This window comes from Parus major, chromosome 27 (assembly GCF_001522545.3).
Source record: "Parus major isolate Abel chromosome 27, Parus_major1.1, whole genome shotgun sequence".
Classification (NCBI taxonomy): Eukaryota; Metazoa; Chordata; class Aves; order Passeriformes; family Paridae; genus Parus; species Parus major.
Genome location: NC_031796.1, coordinates 1,012,370 through 1,035,369, shown reverse-complemented (window position 1 = coordinate 1,035,369; position 23,000 = coordinate 1,012,370). Strand labels below are relative to the sequence as shown.

The window sequence follows — 23,000 nt, the reverse complement described above, 5'->3', positions numbered from 1 at the left end:
AATGGGCTGGGACAGCCCTGCTCTTGACCTGCAGCCCTGGCTGCCATCCCAGCATGGGTGTGACTGGGAGATTCCCAGATTTTCTCAGAGAACTCATCCCAGATGCTGATGGGACCCACCTGCATCACCCCCAGGGTTGGTGCTGTGGGGCACAAGGGGGGCTCTGTGCCTTTCCCAATGGAATTCTCCTGGGATAGCATCCTGGAGCTGCTGGGACTGCTCCCAGCACCACTGAGACAAAGCTCCAGGCCCCCAGGATGGCCTGACCAGATCTAGTCCTACCTCTGGTGCCCAGCCCCAGGGAGAGAGCAGAGACCCCAAACCAGCCCCACACCCCTTCCCATCCCAACAAACCCACAGCAGGAGCCACCCAGGCTGGTGTTTTTCCATATTTTATTTTAAAAGTCATAATTGAAGTTTAACAAAGTTTGACCCCGTTGTTGTCGTGGGAGCTGGGGGGGCACCAGTGGAGACCCCACTCCTGCTCCCTCCAGCCCCACTCCCCTCGCAGCCCCCCTGGCACCGGCTCCGATGTCACCACAGGGATCCTTTTAAGGATGTTTTTTGGGGAGGGGGGGTCCCACCACAAGTGCAGGTGGTCAGGGGGTGTGGGCCCAGGGAACCCCCCATGTCCCCTCCCACAGTACAGACATGCAGGGATTTATAAAAGGGGGTCTGGGGGAGGACGGAGGGCCCTGCTCAGCCACCATCTGTCCAAGGGACAAATAAAAAAATACAGCCAGGCCCAGGGTCATGGAAAACCGTCGTCATCGTCCTCTGCCATCTCCTTGGCGAACTCCAGGTCCTGCTGCTCACGCTCCCGGCGCTCCTGGAAAGCAAAGGCCGAGCTTGGTGGCAGGTGGGGACAGGAGCCACATCCTTCCCGTGGCTGCAGAGACCCTGGTGAGATCTCACCTCTGCAGATTCCAAGTCCTTGTTGTAAGATTTGGGTGGGAACCTCATGGCCTGGAGAAGAAGAGGAGGAGGAGCTCAGAGCTGAGCCAGCCCTGAGCCACGTCCTGCTGTCCCCATCAGGGAGCTGGGGACACGCTGTGCTCACCTTCACGGACATGTTGTGGATGTCGAGGCAGAAGGAGATGCGCTGGTGGAAGGCCAGCTGCGGCTCCCGTGTGGAGTAGATGTCGATCATCTCCTTGGACTGGACGTAGCCCTTCTCATGGTTGATGCTGGCCTCGATCACGCCGTCCCGGATGGCCTGTGAGCCCGGGCACGGGGCAGGGCACGGGGTGTCCCCGAGGGCTCACAGAGTGGGGATATGGTGCCCCAAGAGTCCCCAGTTTGCCCTGGAGGAGCCTCAACCCAAACCCAGCGGTGCTGCAGGGAGGGGGTGTGGGGGAACGGGGCAGGGTGGGGAGCTGTGGGCACCCCAGGACCCCATAGGGATGGGACTCCCTGTGCTGGTACCTTGGCAACGATGAACTCGGCGTCCTCGGGGCTGTCCAGCTGCAGCTTCTGGGCGATGTCGGCCAGGGAGATGCGGGAGTAGGAGAGGCTGATCATGCGGACACCTGCAGGGAGAAGGGAACGGGATGCAGCCCCCCAGGCCTGCCCAGCCTGCTGGGGGTCCCCAAACACCCTCGTACCTGTCTTGATGACGTTGTGCCTCAGCCGAATGATCAGGGTGTAGGTGCCATCGGCCTGGAACTTGTCCCCAAACTGGTCAAGGACTTGGTTGAACTTGGCCAGGTTCCCTGTCCTGACGGCTGGAGGGAAGAAGGTGGGAATGGGGGAAGGAGAAAGGCTGGGGAAAGTGAGTCAGGGCTGGCTGACTTCCTCCTTCTCCTCCTTCCCAAGTGGCATCTGCATCCAAGTCCCATCAAGGGGAGAGGATTCCCACTGGCTCCCTTCCCACTCAGGATATTCCATGATTCTCTGACATTGCAGGAAGGACAGAGGCAGGCAGGGGTGGGCGGCCGTACCCTGGGTCAGCAGGAAGTAGGGCATGAGCGAGCGCTTGAGCGAGGGCTGCCGGAACTGGAGCCTGTCTGGGATCTCCCCGAGGAGCAGCTCCACCACGATGAGCAGCTTGTGCACCTGGGGCACAGCGAGACCCTGAGTGAGTCCCCACGGGGCCTGAAACCATCTCTGTCCCTGTGCACTCCAAGGGGTCTTGCACCCACCCCCACAGGGCACAAGACCCCAGGAGATCTCAAACCCATTCCTGTCCCTGTGGGGTCTGGAAGGTCCCAGATTTGTCCCTGGGAAGCTCCAAACCTAGGAGATCCTGCACCTGTCATCCCTGCAGGACTCAACACCCTGGGAGGTCCCAAACCTGTCCCAATGGGGCAGCCCTTGGAGATCCCACAGCTGTCCCTGCATAGCCCAACCCTGGGGGGGTCCCAGATCTCATCCTGGAACGTGCCAAGCCTGGGAAGTCACAGAACCATCCCTGTGGAGCCCACCCCTGGGGAGTCCTGGTCCTGACCGTGGGAAGTACCAAATCCCAGGGGACCTGACACCATGGGGCCTGACATCCCAGAAGGTCCCAAGCCTGGGAGGTCCCAAACCAAATTCCATGGGGCCTGACACCCCAGAAGGTCCCAAGCCTGGGAGGTCCCAAACCTGGGAGGTCCCAAACCAAATTCCACGGGGCCTGACATCCCACATCCAAGCCCTGTGAGATCCCAACCCCAAGGGGTCTCAGACCCAACCCAGGGGGGTCCTGTTCCCTCTCCACTCACCGTCTGTTTGAAGCCGACGGCCGTGTGCTGCGGGGCCTTGCGCAGGGCGTTGGTCATGGTCCGCCGCGCCTCCGAGTATTCCAGCTGGATGGCCTTGATCCGCCCTGCGCCCACACGGGGCGGGTGGGGAAAGCCACCCAGTGAATCCAACCTGACCTACGTGGATGGGGCTCCAAATCCTGCCTGGAAGCCCCACCTCCAGCTGCTCAAAGGGGTTCTCTGAGGAACTGGAGCCCTCGGTGCAGGGTGCCAGGAGCCAGGGCAGGCACCGAGCGGTGCTCACCTGTGTAGTACAGGTACCGAGCCCACTCGTTGTTGTTGGCCTGCTCGGGGAACACGGACTTGGAGACGAGCTTCTCGGCCTGGTCGTAGAGGTTGTAGTGGAGATAATTCCTCAGGAGAAGGTTCAGGAGCGTGGCCTGGCCGTCGGCGTCGTGGCGCAGCGTGGCCGTGCGGAGCCGGGCGTGCAGGAAGCTGCAGGGAGGGACAGGGAGTCAGGGAAGAGGGAGGAAAACAGGGGGATCAAGTTGAGGGACAGCCCCCCCACAGGAGCCAGCCCACCTCCGGACCACATCGAGTTTGTTCAGGAATTCATAGATGCGGGAGTGGTAATAGTAACATTTGGCCACCACCAGGTCCAGGGCCCGGCGGTTCTGGGAGCTGATCTTCTGCATCAGGTCATCGGACACTTTCTGAGCCTGTGGGAGGGGAAGGGAGGTCAGAGCAAGGGATTGACCCCAGGAGGGGCAGAGACCACCTGGGCTTTGGGGCTGAGCTGGAGGGAGCAAGTGAACACTGCTGGGATGAGTGGAGCAGAGCCAGGGGATGCCCGGGGAGCAGGGGCATGGCGGGGGCAGCTCAGGGGTCTCACCTCGGGGTACCTCTTGCTGTTCATCAGGTAGATGACGAGCAGCAGTTGCAGGTAGGCCTCCACCTCTGGCAGGAGAGGGGCTGAGGCTGCTTTCCCTGTCCGTGGGCGGAACTGCAGCTCAGCTTCTGTGTCCATGGACTGAGGGGAGAGAGAAATTCTGGACTGCTGTCCCTGTGTGGAGACAGCTCTGCTCCAGGTGTGACAGCCCAGGACTGCAAGGGCCTGTCCCTGCTCACATGTGTGTCTGAGCAGAGGGGCTGCTCGTCCCCAGTGTCCCCAAACCCCACTGCCGTATTCCAGGGGCTCCTTGGAGAGGGAAAGAATCATGGAATCCCAGACTTTTTTTGGGTTGAAGGGGCCTTCAAGTTCATCCAGTCCCACCCCCTGCCATGGGCAGGGAAACCTTCCACTAAACCAGGCTGCTCCAAGCCCTGTCCAACCCAGCCATGAACACTTTGAGGGATGGGGCAGCCACAGCTTTCCTCAGAAATCCATTCCAGTCCTTCACTGCCCTCACAGGGAAGAATTTCTGGCCAATATCCCATCTAATCCTGCCCTCTGTCAGTGGTAAGCCATTCCCCCTTGTCTTGTTACTCCAAGCCCTTGTAAACAGTCCCTCTTCATCTTCCCTGTTGCTTCTTCAGATACTGGGAGGCCACAATTAGGTCACCCCTAAACCTTCTCTTCTTCAGGCTGAACAATCCCAATTCTCCCTGTCTTTCCTCACAACTGAGCTGCTCCATCCCTCTGGATTCACTTCTACAGCTCCACATCCTTCCTGTGCTGGGACCCCTGGGCTGGGGTGTCACCAGAGCAGGGCAGAGGTGAGGGCAGGCATCCCTTCCCCACCCCTGTCCCTACCTCCTCCAGGAATCCGAGCAGGAAGTCCCTGACAGTGCAGTTGGAGGTGAAGAAGCCGTGGATGGCCTTGTGCAGCACGTTGGGGTTGAGGCGGCGGGAGGTGGAGGGCAGAGCCCGCAGCGCCCGCAGGACGTAGCGCGGCTCCTTCCCCGACACCGCCTTCTCCAGCTGCTTCACGTGCTCCTTGATGTCTGTGGGGGCACATGGACACCCCTCACCTCAAATCCTCTGCCAGGAGCACCCCGGAGCAAAGCCAGGGCTGCCCCCTCGCCCTGTCCTGCTGCTCTGAGCTCCCTCTGCCCATGGTCTTGGTGTCCCCAGTGACCTGCCCTGCCCTCAGGGCTGTCCCTGCTTGGAGCAGGGGGCTGGTGAGGCCCTTGCAGAGTCTTCTCCCTCCTCCTGAAGGGTTCCAGCCTCCCTCTGCACCCCCGTGGGGTCACACCACAGCAGGTCTGCAGCTCCCCTGTCCCTCACAGTCTGTCCCCAAAACACGCCCTCACAGATTCCAATTCCCTTCCACACTGACCCCCCCAAAACACAACTCCATCTCCCATCTCTCAGTGACTGCCCCCAAAACCAATCTCCCCCTTCCTTTTCCTCACACACTGCCCCAAATACCCTTCTCCACAGTGTCTCCCCCACAGAAAACAAACCTCCCGTTTCCATTTCGCTCTCTGTGCCCCCTAAATCCCTTTCCCCATAGTGACACCCCCCCAAACACACCTCCCCCCTCCCTTTCCCGCATGCTGCCCCCCAACTCCCCTTCCCCAAAGTGTTCCCCCACCCTAAACTCGCCTCTCATTTATCTTTCCCTCAGAGTCCCCTCCGACTGCGCCCCCAAACTGATCCCGCCATTCCCATCCTCCAACACCTTTCCAGCCTCTTTCCCACCCCTCCTCAACCCCTGACCCCCTCCCCAACCCCCTCAGGGTTTCCTATACCTCCTCCCACTCCCCTTCCTCCAACACCCCCTCTCAGGGGCTCCACCGATCTGTGCCAGGTCCCTTCTACACCCAAGACCCCCCAGTTCCCCCCTCATCGCCACAGACACCCCCATCACCACAACACCCCCCCCCTCACCCTCCAGCGTGATCGCGTCCAGCTCCCGCTGCGGCTGCCGCTCTCCGGCCGCCTCAGAGGCCACCGGCGCCGCCTCCTCGTGCATCTCGACGTCGGGGGGCGCGGGCGGGGGTCCCTCCGGGGGTGCCTTGGCCTTGTCGCCGCGGCGGCGGGACGCTCCGTCCTGCTTCATGGCGTGACACTGCACAACGGGCCGCCAGGCGCGACCAGCCGAGCGCCGAGCGACATACGATCGTCTCCTTCCGCCTTTCGCTCGGCCGTTTCCGCCTTCGCTCGGGTTGTTCCGCCCCGCTTTCGGCAATCTCAGGCAGCGATCGGAGAGTTCCGTCGCGCTTGCTCGTGTAGTTCCGTGTCGCTCTCGGATATTTCCGTCTTCGCTCGTAGATTTTCGCCTCCATCTCGGGGGTTTCGGCCGAGACCTCTCGGAGAGTTCCGGCATCAATCGGCTTCTTTCGCCTCACTCCCTCGGGGATCTCCGTAGAGCTTTCGGATGTTTCCGCCGGGCGCTGAGCCGTTCCCGCCTTTTGGGGGCGCGGGCGAGGGCGAGTTTGCGCTGAGGCGCAGTGCGAGGGCTCGTGAGGGGCTTGCCTGTGGTGGGGGATCCCGTGAAGGGTCCCGTGAGGGGCCGACTGTAACCGGGGATTCTGTGAGGGGACCCGTGAGGGATCCCGTGAAGTGCCGCGCTGGGGCCAGGTCGGGGATGCCGTGGGTCCCGTGAAGGGCTGGGCTGCAATCGTGGATTCTGTGAGGGGTCCCGTGAGGGACCGCGCTGGTCGCGGATCCCGTGAAGGGCCCCTTGAGGGGCTGCACTGGGACCGGGGATCCTGTGAAGGGTCCCTTGTGGGCTTGGGGATCCCCTGTGAGGGCTGGGCTGGGCTCGGGAATCCCATGAGTAGTCCAGTGGTCCAGTGAGGAGGCGGGCCGGGGGCTGGGAGCAGGAGTCTCATGAGGGGGCCAGGTTGAAGCTGGGGGTTCTGTGAGGGGTCTGGTCTGGTGCCAATGCTACGATGGTTCCAGGTTGGGGCCGAGCTCTCCTCGTTGCTGTTGCAAGGCAGAGCCTGGCGCCTGGTGCTGGAGATCCAGAGTCGTCAGTGGTAACACAGGTGAGCAGTGCTGCCCCTTGCTGCAGACACCCCTGGGCTCCGGGGACCCTCCCAGGGCCCCACAGCCTGAGGGACCCCCGACTTCCCCCCAGGGCTAAGTGCCTGTATTTCTCATACAGCATCCTGAGCTTGTCAAATGTGCTGTGGGACCAAAACATACAAAATTAAGAAATTGACTTTGGGAACACCCAGTTGCCTAGAAAGAAGGTCCTCTTTATAAAGTGGTAATGAAAGTATGGCTGCTCTAAAGTGCTGCCTGTGTCACTTGAAGATCTCAGGGATGATGGCAGTGTTGGGACCATGGAGGTGTCAGTGAAAGAAATCCACTTTGACATCCAACCTTTAATGTCCATAAGTTTTTGTGCCTTAAATTTCATTTTGCCAGCCAAAGCAGCCTTGAGCATTAACAAGGATGATACTGGGACAGAAACCTGGCTTGAGAGCAGAGATTTCCCAAGACCTTGTAGAGAAGTTCCCTGGGCAGGGCCAGGTACCTCCTACTCAGAGCCGCTCAGGAGGCTGAGGGCGTACAGAGCCACAAACAAGGCTGCCATGGCCTCAAAGGGTTGATCCCTCAGGAGAGCTGATCCATCTTCCTGGAGCTGCACTCCACTCAGCTCCACCAGTTCCATGGTTAACCTCTGTTCCTCCTCGTGTGGGAAAGAGAGCAGCTCAGCGTCAACATGGAAAGTCTCCTTCCCCTTATCCAGGTCATGATTCAGGAGGTTTTCAACCTTTAAACAGGAATAGAAAAAGCAAAATCAGATTTTCAATCAGTTGTCAAGTTGTGATATCACTATGGAGATGTTGTTAGAATTAAAATAGTCCATGCCCCCTTGAAAAGAGCCAAATGTGATTTGTGTTCTCACCAGCCTCAGCTGTTGGGACACAATCTTCCTTTCCAAGGATTCCAGCAGCAGCAGCAGCTGATCGTCCATTAACTCTGCAGAAATAAACTGGGTTTGGATCCAAAACCTCCCACCACAGTTAGTGGTGGGATGGGAATCGAGAGCAGGATGGGAAAGAGTGAAGAGGATGGGAAGGGTGATCATTTCATGTGAAAAGGGCCCATTTGGTCAGAAGTTCTTTGGATGCTTTAATAGAAAAGATTTGTGCAGGCTCACTGTGAGAGTGATCTGGCTGTTACTCACAGGATCATGGAATATGGAGTTGGAAGTGACCTACAAGGATAATTGGTGTCTGACACCCATCCCTGCACAGGACACACCAGCAATCCCACCGTGTGCTGAAAGCATTGTCCAAACACTCCTGGAGCTCTGTCAGCATTGGGGCTGTGCCCATTGCCTGGGGAGTCTGTTCAGTGCCTGAGCACCCTCTGGGATAAGAACCTTTCCCTGATATCCAACCAAATCATCCCAGGACCAGCTCCAGCTGTTCCCTCAGGTCCTGTCGCTGGTCACCAGAGCAGAGATCTGAGCTGTCCCTTGAGAGGAAGCTGTGACCAGACTTTGAGGGAGCTGGGAGCCCTGGATGGGTGCAGAGGGGATTTCTCTGCTCTCCCCTTCATGGGACTTGGATGTAGATTCCACTTGAGGAGGAGGATGAGTGTGAGAAGAAGGCAGGAGGGAATGACAGGACTGGGAGTCATCCCTGTCTTGATTTCCCTCTCAAAGACCCAAGGCCTCACCATGCAAAGCATCAAGGACGTAGGTGATTCCCTCTGCCAGTGGAAAGAGACGATCTCTTAGAGAGTGCTGTAAGGTGCTGAACAGATCTTCTAAGTGTGGGCTCTCAGTTTTCAGCTCATAACCATCATTTTGCTCAGGAACTTCTTCCATCTGCAAGGAACGAGGCAAAGAAATGTCAGGATTTGAGGGCAGAGGCTGCTGCTTTGTCCAGAGCAGAAGATGTGCTGAGTGAGGGAATTTTGGCTGGACAGTTGTGGCACAGGGCAGGAGGTCTGTGGGGCAAGAGGAGTGCTCCTGGATGTGTCTGTATTTATAAATGGTGTCAGTAAGAAAAGCTTCACTTACTTTCTGTCTGAGCTCCTGCAGGAGGTTCTTGTCTCTCATCCCAGCTTTGATGGTGTTTAAGACTATGACCAGCAGGTCAGAAGACAGCTGGGGGAAAATTCGGCAGGAGTATTTAACTTCTGCCACCACTGCTCCTAATTTTCCTTGTGAGGGACCTGCAAACCAGAATGAGACCAAAGCTGTCACTTGAGTTCTAGGTGTTCAGGGGCAGCTCTAAACCCAGAGACTGAAACACTCATGGGAAGCGATGTGGAATTTGGTCAGTTGTGATGTCTCAAGGAAGAGGGCAATGCATCTCTCCTGTTGGTTTGTTTTATGCTGGGAGATTGCATCTTACTCAAAGCAATTAAATGTGCATGTGAAATCAGTAAAATACATTTACTTACCATCAGCTACATAAGCTGCCCTTCTCACAGGTTCTGCTGGGAAATAATCCAGATCTGAAAGAGGATAAAAGAGACAGTTTTCTATACCTGCCTTCCCACTGGTGGTCACCCACCCAGTTTCCTCCCTGACTCTCCTGAGCAGGAAAGGAAACACTGAAACTCTGTTCTGTGTGCCATATATCAACTGGAGCTCTGGAGCTTCTGAAAAGTAAATCTGAGCCTTCCTTCTTTCTTTTCTTTAATGAGCCCTCCCCAGGGAGTATCTTTGACCTTGCCTGTGTTATGTGACCTTTCCCAGGTGATTGTGGTCCCTCACACTGCCTCCTCCTCTTTGCAGACAAGCTGAGGGTAGCTCTGGGGACAAGTCATACTTCATAAAATGTTCTTCTTCTTCTGCACTGTTTCTGGAATGGAGGAATTGGTAATTTCTGCAAGTTGCTTACCCCATGCTCCATCTCTGATGTGTAGCCCGATGGTCCTGAAGGCCAGGGTGCAGCCCTTGGGTATGACTATGCTTTGTTTGTCCTCCCTGGTGCCCTGGTCAAGGAAAAGCACCTGTTAGAACACCTGGGTGCAGGTGTTGGGGAAGGAAGGAGAGAGGAGCCAAACCTGTGCACAGAACGTGGCATAAAATTTGGCCTTGATGCCCCCGTCTGCCTTGGTGGATTCCCTGTAGACTGCCTCCTCTGAGGCTTCAAGGATTTCAGTGACCATACATAGCTTAATGTCTGTTCTCTGTAGTTGCTGGATGAAGGAATGATCCATGTTGATTTCCCTGGAAGAGGAAAAGGATGGGAAGGGTCTGGAGCACCGGGAGTGGCTGAGGCAGCTGAAGGGGATAAGCCTGTAGAAGAGGAGGCTCTGGGGGGATCTTGTCATCCCATTCCCTGTCTAACATTGTATAGCTAGAGGGAGTTCATGCCCTAAGGTCTTAATCTTGGTTTTAGGCTGTTGATAACCCATTGTTGACCCTGTGTGTGCTGGAGGGGGATGACTGGAGTTTGTGTGCTCCCTTGTCATTCCTTACCTTTCTCTTCTCAGTGCCTCCAGTGATTCCAGTGGTACTCTCTTCTTCTGTGGTGTAATGGAAAACTCTTTGGACAAGGAGGCACCTCCTTGCAGCCCTACGCTTGCAGGGTCAAAAGCAATGCTGAGACCTCCATCAGCTTGGTCAGCCCTGGTTTTTGTGAGGGTAAATTGGCTGGAATCTTGATGGAGAGACTCTGAAATAATTCCATGCATTATCTTAATCAGGACTACACAGACTCAGCACTTTAAGTATGTCACACACAGGAAAGCTGGAACATGGTACAGCTTAGCCACAAAGGGTTCAAAAATATTATCTATGGTATTTAACAAATTCATATTGATAAATTTGGGGCTTACCTATGCATTTACCATCTTCTCCAGGCAGCAGCACATCTTCCAGTGTGAACCCTGTCCTCTGGTAGTAGGGAGCTGAGTGGAATATGCGTTTTGATTTTCTTCTTTCTATCAGTAGATAGAGAGGCCTGAAGTGCTCGTTGTCTGCGATGCTCTCGACAGGGACCAATTCTTTGCATGGATCCATTTGATTTACAAGGAATTTGGTGAGTTTTTTAAACATTCTGCTGTGGCTGAGGTTTTGAAACAAAGCCAAGTGGATTTGTGCTTTGGGAAAGAGGGAAAACAACCTAAGCCAAATTACTTGACATAATACCAGGACACTGTAACAAAGTGTGACTTTAATGATTAAGAAGATTTCCAAATAATGACCCAAAATCCCCTTCATGGTCCAGGGCCACAAGTTTCACAGGGTTGTTACAGGGAGAGTTTTAAGAGGAAGCAGCAGGAGCTGTGGGTTGTTTGTCCTCGTTCGCCTTTGCTGGTGAACCTCAGTGATAGTGCAGTTGGCAAAGATTTCAGGCCCTCAGGGTGCTGATTTTGAGGACAAATGTCTGCCAAAATAGAGAGAAATCAGCCCAGCCTTGTTGGGCAGACCCTGGTGATGTGCAGGGGAGAGGCTGGTGTTTGAGGGCCAGAAAAAAATCCCTTTTTGTTTTCTGAGACAGCTTGCTTTTATCAAAAAGTTTCAGTTTCGCTTTTCTGGTGTTTTACGGGATGGAACTGGGGAGGGAAATTGGGCAATCAAGACTGGTTTTGGTGGGAAGGGGGTTAAGGCTGATCCCATTCCCCCCCCTGCCCTGGTCAGGTACACCTTCCAGTCTGCCAGGCTGCTCCAAGCCCTGCCCAGCCTGGCTATAGACTCTTCCATGGATAGGGCAGCCACAGCTTCTCTGGGCAACCTGTTCTGGGGCCTCAGCACCCTCAGACAGAGGAATTTCTTCCCATTATCCCATCTAACCCTGTCCTCTTTGCCAAATTCCAAAGACAAATAGCCTTGCTTAGCCCATGCAGGACTCATTCCCTTGAAGGTTTCCAAGAAGAGAAGAAAAACTGATGAAGAGCACTTAACAGAGAGCTCCCACCAATCCTCTCCCCTATCCAAAGCTCTGGGATAGTGCACTTGCCTGTCTGTGGGTGATGAGTGTGCAGAGCAGTGGGGCTGCTGTGGTGATGTGGCCTCTGGAGAGCAGCAGGACTGGGGAGAATTTCTCTGGCTTCCCTTGTGCTCAGAGGTGTGGAAGTGTTTGCGAAGTACAGGAGCTGTGAGCCGCACAGGAAGCTCGCGCCACCAGAAAGTCACAGCAAACAGTAAATTAATTTCTCTTACCTTGCTACACGGGAGGTTCACTGAAGAAACACCTGGACAGGAGACCTGGAAGACCTCTGACTGTTTGTAAGTGCTTCTCAGAAGTTGTTCCCAGCTGTGAGGTCACTTCAGCAATGGTACATCCTCAGTGTTCTGCTTCCACAAATCGGCCGTTGCTTGCGTAACACTTCCTTTTTTACTCATTGAGCAGAGTCTGTTACAGGGACTGTGAATAACTGGAACTTCTACAGATGTAGGAGATGTGAGCCCATCCCTGGAAGTGTCCTAGACCAGACTGGACAGCAGGTGGGATTGGATGGGCTTTAAGCCTCTTCAGGCCAAACCATTCCATCATTCCATGCTTCAACTTTTTTATGCCATATAACACTGCTGTTCTTTGACAGATGGAGAAATGGACTCAGGAGGGGATATTGGGAAGAAATTCCTCTCTGTGAGGCTGGACAAGCCCTGGCACAGGTGCCCAGAGCACCAGCTGTGCTGGCACAGGTGCCTAGAGCACTCCATCCCTGGGAGTGTCCAAGGCCAGGTTGGACAGGGCTTGGAGCAACCTGGGATAGTGGAAGGTGTCCCTGCCCATGGCAGGGGCTGGAACTGGATGAGTCTTAAGGTGCATTCCAACCCGAGCCATGTTTCCTAGAGTCACTGCCATGCTTGTTTGACACCAAAAGCCATCCATGTGAAGATTCCAGAAGGCAAGTGCACATTTTTACCTGAATACTTCACTTTTATTAGTCTCTCTTAGAATACTGTACAAAGGAGTAATAAAAATATTCACACTTTATTTTAGAAAGTTCTCTACATGAGACTTCTGTATCCACAGCAAAAAGAAGGCTATGGGAAAAAAACCCTAAAACTTTGTACAGAACATTCCTTTAAAAAACCCTCCCAACTAATTCAGCTGATTTAACTGATCCAAGGAGGGTATGGACACACCAACACTCGCATGCTTAAAGATATTCTAGGCAATGATAAAGCAACATAAGTCACAAGGAGAAATATTAATGTGTTAACCCACTGCTGTCCCCTCCTTGAGGGCCAGTACCGAGCTAAAAACAACCCAAAATTGAACAGTGATTCAAACATAAAAGTACTCGAGAATAAGTAGCCCTCCATTTAGTTTATTCTAGAGGCTTTTTCCTCCAAAGGTTTGGACTATTTGCCAGCCTGGTAGCTCTGAAAGGACTCCCAGGTCAGGATCCCTGATTCAGGAGCATCAGGCTGGGAGGACTTGCTGGTTTTCTGAGTGTCCTGGAGCAGGGGCTGCTGTACCCCATGGAAACGTGCGTGGTGCTGACAGTGGCTGAGGAGGCTTTGCTAAATACAGGATGGGACAAGCTGCTGCCAGTTCCTGAGAAAGATTCCAGCCTTTCAAAAGCTTTTCTCTTTCATTGCAGAACAAAACAGAAAAGCTTCAAATACCTTCTTGCCACAAATTGTTTCTCCATCACAGGAGATATGATCTCTCCAGGTAGAAACTTGTCCTGATCATGATACAGGGCAAGTGTAGAGGAAATCTGTCAAGTGTGATGTGATCAGAATCCCATTAAAATCAGCAACAATCAGAATCCCATTAAAATCAGCAACAATCAGAATCCCATTTAAAATCAGTATCAGTTGTCTTCTCCATGCAGGCACCTGGGAAAAACTCCACTCTCAACGGAGTTCTGCTCACACTTTGTTTCTTCTCCCACAATGTGGCTTCACCCCGCTCCATCCCCTGCCAGGACATGTCTGACCAACCCTCAGCCTGCTCATGCTGTCCTTTCACTTCAGACTGCCTCAGGTACACCAAAGAATGGTGGTTTAATTACAATTAACTTCCTGCTTTTTATTTTTGATTGATCCTGACACCTACCCTTAAGTTGGGATCTTAAGGAAGATGCTACCTGATGTGTAATTGTTCACTTATTAATCATATATAGATACTTAACTCACCACAATAGAACATGAAATCTCACTTCTTTTCATATTTCTTCTATTTCCATTTATGTTTCCTTTGACTGGATTAATTGAGCCCAGGTTAATCTCGGTTATTCCATGGAAAAATGCCACACCTGTGTTGTAATGAGTGTCACATGACTGGCATTGCCTGTTTTGATCATTTGTGTGAAGGAGAGAAATCAAATGTTGTTTACTTTTGTTGCTAGACAGAATCTTATTTACAAGTCTGGGGCTTTAGAACCTGCTTATTTGAGAAGTTTGTAATCTCATTCTGCATCCCAGTTGATCTTTAATTTAAGTAAACAGGGTCAGATGTCCATAGTGTCAGTGAGCACACAAATATTCAAACCCACAGCTGTGTTAATGCCTTCAAGGAGACTCTGGGAATTGCTGTATCTCATAAAAAAGTCCATCCTTTCAATTGATAATTACTCTAAATTTACAGATCTGTGATGTGCATATGCTTAGAAACATCCAGCATATGTCTGTCTGTGAGGAGTCATGTTTGAAAGCATCTAGAGGCCGTTTCTGTTGCAAAAAAAAGGTGTTTTCCCCCATGTTTTCTATGACAATAATTAGTTTTCTTTCGTTTCCCCTGGAGATGGAAGTGGTGTCTGGGCAGACACTCAGGTCTGTTCAGCACCACAGTCAGCATTTCAGGTCCAGCCTCAGCCACCCTGCCAGGACCTGCCCCTCCTTGGAGCAGCCTCTCCCACAAGAACACTGCTTATGTCTGTGTCATTTCTCAGCTGATTGATGAAGTATCTCTATTTTTATCACAATTATCATTGTCTAGTAGCTTAAAGAGCCGATTAGGGTAGAGAGTACCTCAGCTAAAGCAGCAGCTCTTCTATCCTAGGCTTGAAGGTTTAAACTGCCCATCAGGGAAATTGCACATCTCTCAATACCCTGGGGTCTCCAGCCAGACTCTCTTCTTCTACCTGCTTGAAAACTTCCTTTTCACTTGGATTTCCACTTTTCAAACACATTAGGGAATGATTCATCCTGCATTCCAGCAGCCCTCTGAGGTACACTCCATATTTTCCCTTCCCTGTAGCAGTCCCATAGGAAGTCTGAGAGAGAAGTGAAGCAACTTGTCTAAAATTATGCATGGAGTAGTAACATATCTGAATTTCCCCCTTTCATGTCCTATGCTCAGACCATCCAAAACCTCAACACTCTCCACCACGGCCTCTAAAGCTGGATTTGCTACTGCAGGGACAAAAAAAAATTAAATATTTAAAAGATTTAAAAGATTTATACCATTGTCAAAAAAGGTGAGACAATATAAGCACTAAGACAACAAAAATACAGGTTTTCATAGGGTTACAGGGGAAGAGTGAGGGAAAACCCATTCCATCTGGGACACAACCCAAAGGAAAATCAGGTTATTCTGATTTTCAGTAAAACAGTAAAATATGTCTCAGCCAGGAAACCTAAGCCTGCTTTATTTAGGTGTTAATTTTAGAGGAAAAAGGCTTGATTTTGTTCCTCTGTGAAAAGATCTATTATCTGTGACTAATTGACTCCTTCTGCTGGTCAATTCATCTGCTGCTGGTGCTGCTGCTCACACAGCCCTTGGGTGTGTGGAGCTGAGGGACAGATTTCCAGGTAAGCCAGAAATCCAACCCTTGAGTCCATGGAGAACTGGCAAATCCCAGTCACATGCACTTAAACTAACCAAGGAGCTGAAGTGAGGAGAAAAATTCCAAATCAAGGATAGCTGCATGCTTGATTAGAGCAATCAGCCCTCCTCCTGTACCTGCCCATTGTCAGCCTTTCCCACATCTGTCCGTGTTCCAAGGAGCTCCATTGTTGTCAGTCATTAAATCACCTGCCCCTAGCCCTTGATCCAAATGCCCACTGAGCCCTTGTGCACTTAAAAACAGCAGTTTGGGGTGGGGAGAGCAGTTACCTGGCTAGATTTGGGTATAAACTGAAAATAACAAGCATGATTTAGGCTGTAGGAAACCAAAAGCTTTGTCAAACTGCAGGTCATTCCTTCCTGTGCTGTTTTTAGGAAAAACACTTCCCTTCTCAGTGGTGTCAACAGTTGCAAAATAAAAATCTGTCATTCACTTCCCCCACCCACTTCCCACCTAAAACTGGAAATCAGACCCTAAAACAATCCAGTCCTGGGAAAGTCTGGCTGTATCCCTTTGGATTTCCCTCACGTTCTGCTCAAAGCACCCAGCTTCAGGAAGGGAAACATATTTTAAAGTGCATTTACCACAGCAATAGTACCAGCACTAAAAGCTTTTCCCCTCATCCCTATCCTTGTCATTCCATGTCTGGAACAGATGAGACTCTTCCCAGAATTCATCCTTGTTGTACCTCAAAGTCTCAGTGGTTTTCCATCTATTGATCACCCTGGGACAAGAGAAATCCGGTGTCGCACGTCCTGCTCCGCACTAAACTCTACTCTGGAGCTGGTTTGGATTTATTGGGCACGAGGATCCAGCATGCGGAATGTGTCTGTTGGGATCTGCATTTAAACAGCCGCTGCGAAACCACATCCCAGTCTGCGTGGGGGAGGAAACGGGGCTGGAGAGAAGGGATCCCCCCTTGGCCCCGCTCCTCCGCCATCCGCTCCGGCCACGCCACTCAGTACTTGTTGATCCCAAAGATCCGGACTCCGTGGAACTGAGGCAGTTTGGGGATCAGGACGCTCATCAGGGAGATGGTGTTGATGATGAAGTGTATCCGGTCGTACTTGGTGTAAAAGCTGGTTAGAAAATACCTGGAAAGGGAGGGTGGGAACAGAGGGAGAGGCAAACTGAGCTGTGGCATTCCGTGTGTTTGTCTCCCAGGACAGAACGTTGATGGGTACTGGGACACGAGGCAGCTCAGCCAGCCCAGAATACTCACAGGACAATGGGCATGATGGTGAGGAACTTGCGGGACGCGGTGAACTGGACTCCATAATCCATCTGCTCCCAGTGCGTGAGCAGCCGGGCCTTGCCCTGGTCCGGGGTCTCGAAGGGGGTTCCCTTCACGGTGTGCAGGAAGATGTACATGCTCTGCAGGACACACAGCGTGAGGCACACTGCATCCCAAGAACCCCGCATCCAGGGAGCGGATCCGGGAGCCTGCACCCCCGCGCCGTTCCACTAGAGGGATGTGGCGCCGCTGGAAAACCCGGAGCGGCCAGGGAAGCAGGAAAAGGAGAGTTGGGAAAGGCCGGGGCAGCTCGGCTGCTCCACGTCAGGCCTCGCTCGGCTCCTGGGTGTGAGCCAAGGAGGCGGTGGCAAGATTACAGCTGTGGGATCTCTGCGATCGGGAGATTAGAGCCTGCCTGCTGCGGCACGGCAGAAGGCTCCCTGAAAATGTGCTGGGAGAAGGTCTGTCACCCCCTGATTACCAGGGGAACACAAGTCACAAACATTCCAGCTACAGCTCCACTCCTGGCCTTTAAATTCCTTTTTGTCCCCAGAACCTAAAGCTGCCAGGGAAGATGATGAGAAGCCAGCAGCTCGTGAGCTGAGTGCTGAGCAGCTCCGGTTTGGGGATTTGTGGTTGTTTTTATCCCCTGAGCAGCTCCAGTTTGGGCGTTTGTGGAGGTTTTTATCCCTCTCTAGTAGTAACTTATCATAAGGGTCCTCAATCCCTGTTATTTTTGTCTCTGGAATAGTCCCAGCCTGAGGTATTATTTAAAATAAAAGATGCACAAGGAGTTGCTCCATCCCTGAAGTTTTTTGTCCCCCATGCCAAGGAGACCTATGTGGGGACTTGATCTTCAGAGGGGGAAATCAGTTCCTAGACTAATCTTTTACTTTAAGCAGAACAAAATCTGGGAATTAATCTTGTTTTTTCTTAACTCTCACAAGGCCAATTCAGGTTTTACCAACCCCAGTGATGTCTTGCCAATGTCTGGGGCCTGTCACAGACCCATTTGGGAAAGGGACACAACAAAGGACTTGTCCCTACAGGAAATGAATCCATGTCCCCTCTGAGCAGCCTCACCAGGTGTTGCTGCCTCACCTGTATCTGGGCTGGATTTAAATCCATGACCCAGAGGCACCAGTACAGGCTGAGGGCTGGAGGTTGAGCAACTCAGGCGGCATCTTTGGAAACACAAAGGGATTGTTCCAACAGGAATCCCAGCAGATTGCTCAGGGGAACAGCTGTGCCAAGGCTCCCCGTATGTGCCCCGGGCCACGCCGCTCCCTTACCAGGTTGTGGATGATGTTGGTGAGAGTCCAGACCACGGGGACGCTGAAGAAGGGGATGCTCAGGAGCACGACGTGCAGCAGCCCGATGCCCAGCACGTAGGACAGCCAGATGCCGCGGCTGTTCATGACCCGCGTGTTGGGGTTCACCTCGCTGTGCGCCGTTCCCACGTTCATCCTGACTCTCGTGGCTGACGGGAGCCCCTGGAACAGAAACACTGAGTTCAGAGCCTGGATTCAAACTGCTCAGTGGGGCTGAGCACCGGCTGGTTGTCAAGCAAACCCAAAATCTGCTGTTTGCTATAAAAATCCCAAGTCAGTTCCCTCCTCTGCCCCTCGTTATTGCCATTCTTAGAGCTGACGTCGCTAACTCCGGGAGTGGTTAAGATTTGGGAATTATGTGTGGGAAGCTTGTCTGTGACAGAAGCTTCTTGTGATTTGAGATGTTTTCCTGGAGCCGAGGTGTTGAGGTTCAATCCCACGATTGCCTGACAAAACTCAAACCAATACTTTTAAGCACTTTTAAAACACAGTGTTAATCATGGAAACACACAGCACAGGAAGCTTCCTGCATGTTTATGGATGCCTTAAACTTGGGAAGGGAACAGAGTATTTGCAGAGGAAAGGTTCTGTATCAACAGATCTCCTAATTAATTTAACTAAATTAACGGGGTTCTGCACAGCTTGGGAGGTCTCCTTGCTGGTCTACTCTGGTTCACGTGTTTTGCCTTCAGATTTAAGACTTAGAAAGGGGAAAAAAAGAGGAACAGAAAAGAATTTGCCCCCCAGGGAAGGAATGAGATTCTTCTTGAGGAACGTAAAAAGTCAAAAGGGAGAGATAACAACACAAAGTGCCTTGGGAGGATGTTTCAGGAGGAAAAGCTGTGGAGGAGGTGGCTCTTCCCCTACCTGGAAAGAACAACTGCCATGTAGGAGGAGCACAAAGATGGTTTTCTGGACAATGCCAGGAAGGAGAGGAAGCAAGAGAGTGTCACCTTCTCAGAGCAAGTCCTTGGAGTGGTGCCCCTGAGACAGTGAAGGTATCAAGTGGCTTTCTGGAGTGACACAGTGCCAGTGGCAGCAGGAGAGCTCTGGCTCACTGGTATCCAGGGATTACAGAAAACAGCACAAACTAAACCCACTGTAAAGCTGAATGTCTTTACGCCAAGATCAGGGAAATTCCTATGTAAAATCATCTTTGTGTCCCACGGAAGAGCAGTTTGATGAGATGATCCAGTTCATCCTCCTTGGCCACAGCACTCCACAGTGAAGGCTGTTTCCTGATGTCTGGCCTCATGGCTTTGCTGTTGCTTCCCACAGCTGGAAGCCGTGTTGCTTTTCCCTCCAGCTCTCCAGAGGCGAGCCCGAGCCAGATCCAACATCTCACTCTCCTCACTGCCAGCTGTTCCCAGCTCCCTCATGGAGCGCTGGGCCTGCCTTGTCTCAGGAGCTGGCACCATCCCCGCTCCTGCCCAGGGCTGGGACTCACAGCCAGCCTCCACTCCACAGCTCTTGGAATGCTCCAAGGAACTCCCAAACCTCTTCCACGCACACAGGCAGCTGTTGCTGCAGATCCTCAGCTCACTCTTTCAGGGGCTCATACCTGGAGAAGGATTTTGTTTCCAGGAATGAGGCTGCAGGTCTGTGGGATGCTCACTCCCTTGTTGCCCACCTCCCAGCTCACCAGCTTCTGGATACTCCAGAGAAAAGCCCAAAGTTTAGTTTGGGAACAGGATTGGGAGCCAGAGTTCAGCGCTTCAGCCTTGGCAGAGGGAGCAGCTCTGTCCTAAACCTGCTGCAATTCCCAAGGGCTCTCAGAAGGAAAACTGGGGGTTGGGGTGAAGCATAAATGAGTCAAAAAGAGTCAGATTGTTACAACAACAAAAAGCAAAACACCCTATGGAATGTGTAAACAGGAGTGCTGAGTGCCAGACATGGGAAATAGTTCTCCTGGATGTTGGGTGAACACTGTCCAGTCCTGGGAGGAGCTGGAGAAAATGAGCAGAGGTGTAGGAAAAACATGACCTGCAAGGACAGCTGGAAGGAAACGGGTTTGTTTAGTCTGGAGGATGCTGGAGACAGGCGTGAGGACACTCCACAGTGAGCTGTGTCTGTGGGATTCCAGCTGTGCAGCAGGAGGAACCACAGGCTGCGTCTTGGAGCAACACAGGGGTGCAGGAGGAGGGATGTGGGAAGGGACTGCCCACAGAAAGGGATCTGAGCTCTTGCTGGAGGCCTTAAAATCTGCTTTAATCAACAGATAAAAACCTCCTCTCCAGGAGTCTTTCCTGATACCATTATCCAAGAGATGTGGAAGCCCCCTGCAGCCAGAGGTGCACGTGGCTGGTGCTGTGGAATTTCCAACCATGACTGTAACTTCCAAAAACTAAGGAGCAGCTTGGACTTGGTCTCCTCTGCAGACCCACAGCTGGGTGGGAAAGTGCCCAACTTGGAAGCTGTATGTGAAGCAATTCTCTTTCCTGTGCCTCAGTTTCCCTTCCTTGTAAAATTAAGGATTAGAGGGATGGGATGCTGGAATACATGAGAGGTTAATTCATTCTTGTAGGAGATATGGACACACCAAACATTCACTACTGCAATGAGGGTGATTCCCCACCATCTCAAGCTCTGTCCTTCCTCACATTAAATATTTCACCAGCTCTGCCCTGGGCTCTGCAGCCCTTGGCCCAGCTCTCCCAAATTTTGGATTGCACAAGCCTGGCTGAGGGCACACAAGCTCTCAGAGCTCTGTCCCTGCCCCCATCCCACATCCCATGTTTGCCTTCTAATTCCACACCAGGATTTGCTCACCTGCAGGACAAAGGCACAGCCCACCATGGGAAGGACTCCAGCTCCCCCTTCCCAGAGCAGCTGCTGCCAGGCTCTGCTTTCCCACTCTTTTTGGAGACAAAAAAGCCAGTATGTTGCACCAGGCTGAGGGTGAAGGTCAGGGCTGCGCTGACATTGGACAGTGGCCACCCAAGGAGGGGAAAAGTCGGAGCTGTGGCCAGTGGCAAAGGGCACAGTGTGGCGGTGGAGCTGAGCCCTTCCTCTGCCTCATCCTGCCTGTCCTGCCCCTTATCCAGGCGCAGCTCCTTCCTCACCTTTGTCCCCAGGAGTGGGACACCTCTTTGTCCCGAGGGTGGTGACCACCCTCTGTTCATGTTCTCTTCCTTAATACTTGGACTTGATGATCTTAAAGGCCTTTTTCATCCTAAATAAATGATCCTATGATTTGGCAGTGCTGTCACCCCTCCCCAGGGATTTCAGGAACATGCTGCAGGACCTTCACTGGGCTGGTGAGGGAAGGAGGGCTCAGGTATTTATCTTGATCTTGAGTGTTCCCAGACTGAAGGTGATGATGATCCACGGATCACAGGTCCCAATCTCTAGCAGCAACAGCTGCCACCTCCCAAACAAATCCTTTAAACCCTTCTTTGCCGCTGGCAATGGATGAACCAGAGCACGGAGGACATGGGGGACGCTGGTGAACTGGGCTGTGCTGGGTGAGAGGTGACGCTGGGAACACAACGCTCCGTGTCCCTCCAGCCCGGGGCCGTGTGGGACATGTCTGAGCCCCAGCGCTGCCCGGCTCCTCCTCGGGGGGCCCGGGGGTGCCAGAGTCCCGGAGGGGACACAGGGAACACGGGGACGAGGACACGGGTGAGGATCCTTCCCCCTCGGCCTTTCCTAGTGAATTTAACGGGAAATCTTGGACAGAAAGAGAAAGCCGAGGTTGGGCTCCTCCGGGCTCACGTGGAGTCCCAGACCCCACTTTCCTCCCGGTTTTCCCGGGACAGGACGGTGCCCCGGGAGGCCGGGGCAGGACCCGCTCCGGGCCGGGTTCCGCACAGCGCGACCCCTCCGTGGGGACCCGCACTACCTAACTGGGACCCCCCATTCCCACCCCGCCGCTTCGCGGCTCCATCCCAGCACCCGCTTCTCTCTTTTGGGGTGTTTTCCTTTCGGGCCGGGCCCATTCGAGGCACCTTCCCCCGGCCCCGCCACGGGGCTCGGCCGCCGCCGCCGCCGGGGAGGGCTGAGCCCCCCGGTCCCGGCCCGCGCCCCCGGCCCGCACTCACCGCTCCCGCCCGCTCCGGCCCGGCTCGGCTCGGCGGGGCCGGCGCTCGCTCCGCCGCGCTCCCGGTGCTCTCCCGGTGCGCTCCCGGCGGCCCCTCGGCCCGCCCCGCCGCGGCACGCCGGGAGCTGTAGTCCGGCAGCAGCGGGAGAGGCGGAGCCGCCATGGGAAGCGGCGGGAGCGGCTCCAAGAAGGGGATCGGGGGGTACAGTGACCCCTGCTCCGCTCACAGGGGGCTCCAGACCTGGCTGGGTGCGTCCAACCTGCCCGGGGAGGGTGGGCTGCCCCGCCTGCAGCTCTTCCCAAGGGAAATCCGAGGGTAGGGAACACTGGGGCAGCTTCCCGACGGAGCTGTGGCTGCCCCATCCCTGGAAGTGCTCGAGACCAGGCTGGAGGGGGCTTGGAGCGTCCTGGGATACTGGAATGGGTCCCTGCCCATGGCAGGGGGTGGAACTGGGTGGTTTTTAAAGTCCCTTCCTACCCAAACCATTCTGATTCCGTGATACCATGAAAATCCCAGCAGCAGCATTGTGCAGACAGCCCGGGCAGGCCGGCAGCGCTGCAGGACACCCGGCCAAGGTCGGGGCTGGGAGCGAAAGCAGGATTCCAGCGCTGGAGCGCGGGGGAGACCATCTGGCTCCGCTTTTGTTTGCACAACCATCAAAGCTCATCGCGTGGGGCTGGCACGGCCCACGGGTGCCACAGCCATCTGTGCAGGGCTCTGTGTGTGCCTGCTGCCGGCTCTTCCAGCAGCGGAGGGGCAGCGCCGGAGCCGCTTTGGGCTGCAAATCCCTCGCCCGGAGCCGAGCAGAGCCCCTGGCAATGTGCGGAGCCCGAGCGAGGTTCTCACGGCTGGCCGCACGTGTGGCTGTGCCGGTGCCACTCGCAGCCCCCAGCTGGCACAGACAGCTCGGCACAGCCCACGGTGGGCTTGGGTGTCGACCCAGGTGGAGTCACAGCATCGAGGTTCCCTGAATGTCTCTGTGCCTCCACGCTGAGCTGTGTGTCCTGACCCTGTCTGCATCCATCCGGCTCCAGCCGCACATCCTGACAGGGCACGGCGGGAGCACGGACACCCCGCGGGCTCCGGGGCTGTCCGGGT

The 23,000-nt window shown here is 53.9% G+C and overlaps 3 protein-coding genes and 1 long non-coding RNA gene across 4 annotated transcripts; 1 reads left to right on the top strand and 3 right to left on the bottom strand.

The window, feature by feature from the left end:
- Nucleotides 1-376: 376 nt before the first annotated feature.
- Nucleotides 377-5,727, bottom strand: PSMD3 (proteasome 26S subunit, non-ATPase 3). The gene is made up of 12 exons (XM_015651362.3): nucleotides 5,515-5,727; nucleotides 4,435-4,625; nucleotides 3,574-3,711; nucleotides 3,264-3,400; nucleotides 2,986-3,176; nucleotides 2,703-2,806; nucleotides 1,941-2,055; nucleotides 1,605-1,724; nucleotides 1,426-1,529; nucleotides 1,061-1,216; nucleotides 916-966; nucleotides 377-829 (listed from the first exon to the last, which is right to left on the bottom strand). Exons 1-12 carry the CDS (start codon nucleotides 5,684-5,686, stop codon nucleotides 752-754), a joined length of 1,557 nt encoding a protein of 518 aa, XP_015506848.1. The 5' UTR covers nucleotides 5,687-5,727; the 3' UTR covers nucleotides 377-751.
- Nucleotides 5,728-5,800: 73 nt separating this feature from the next.
- LOC117243688 lies at nucleotides 5,801-12,197 on the top strand. The gene is made up of 3 exons (XR_004500322.1): nucleotides 5,801-6,617; nucleotides 10,499-11,995; nucleotides 12,094-12,197. It is a non-coding gene; the product is annotated as an uncharacterized LOC117243688 (long non-coding RNA).
- On the bottom strand, nucleotides 6,940-10,793 carry GSDMA (gasdermin A). Its single transcript, XM_033520004.1, has 9 exons — nucleotides 10,384-10,793; nucleotides 10,025-10,220; nucleotides 9,607-9,772; nucleotides 9,441-9,534; nucleotides 8,998-9,051; nucleotides 8,612-8,766; nucleotides 8,266-8,416; nucleotides 7,487-7,560; nucleotides 6,940-7,351 (listed from the first exon to the last, which is right to left on the bottom strand). Exons 1-9 carry the CDS (start codon nucleotides 10,766-10,768, stop codon nucleotides 7,115-7,117), a joined length of 1,512 nt encoding a protein of 503 aa, XP_033375895.1. The 5' UTR covers nucleotides 10,769-10,793; the 3' UTR covers nucleotides 6,940-7,114.
- Nucleotides 12,198-12,413: 216 nt separating the features above from the next.
- Nucleotides 12,414-22,001, bottom strand: ORMDL3 (ORMDL sphingolipid biosynthesis regulator 3). Its single transcript, XM_015651368.2, has 4 exons — nucleotides 21,903-22,001; nucleotides 17,824-18,024; nucleotides 16,520-16,671; nucleotides 12,414-16,391 (listed from the first exon to the last, which is right to left on the bottom strand). Exons 2-4 carry the CDS (start codon nucleotides 17,995-17,997, stop codon nucleotides 16,256-16,258), a joined length of 462 nt encoding a protein of 153 aa, XP_015506854.1. The 5' UTR covers nucleotides 17,998-18,024; nucleotides 21,903-22,001; the 3' UTR covers nucleotides 12,414-16,255.
- Between the last annotated feature and the right edge of the window lie 999 nt (nucleotides 22,002-23,000).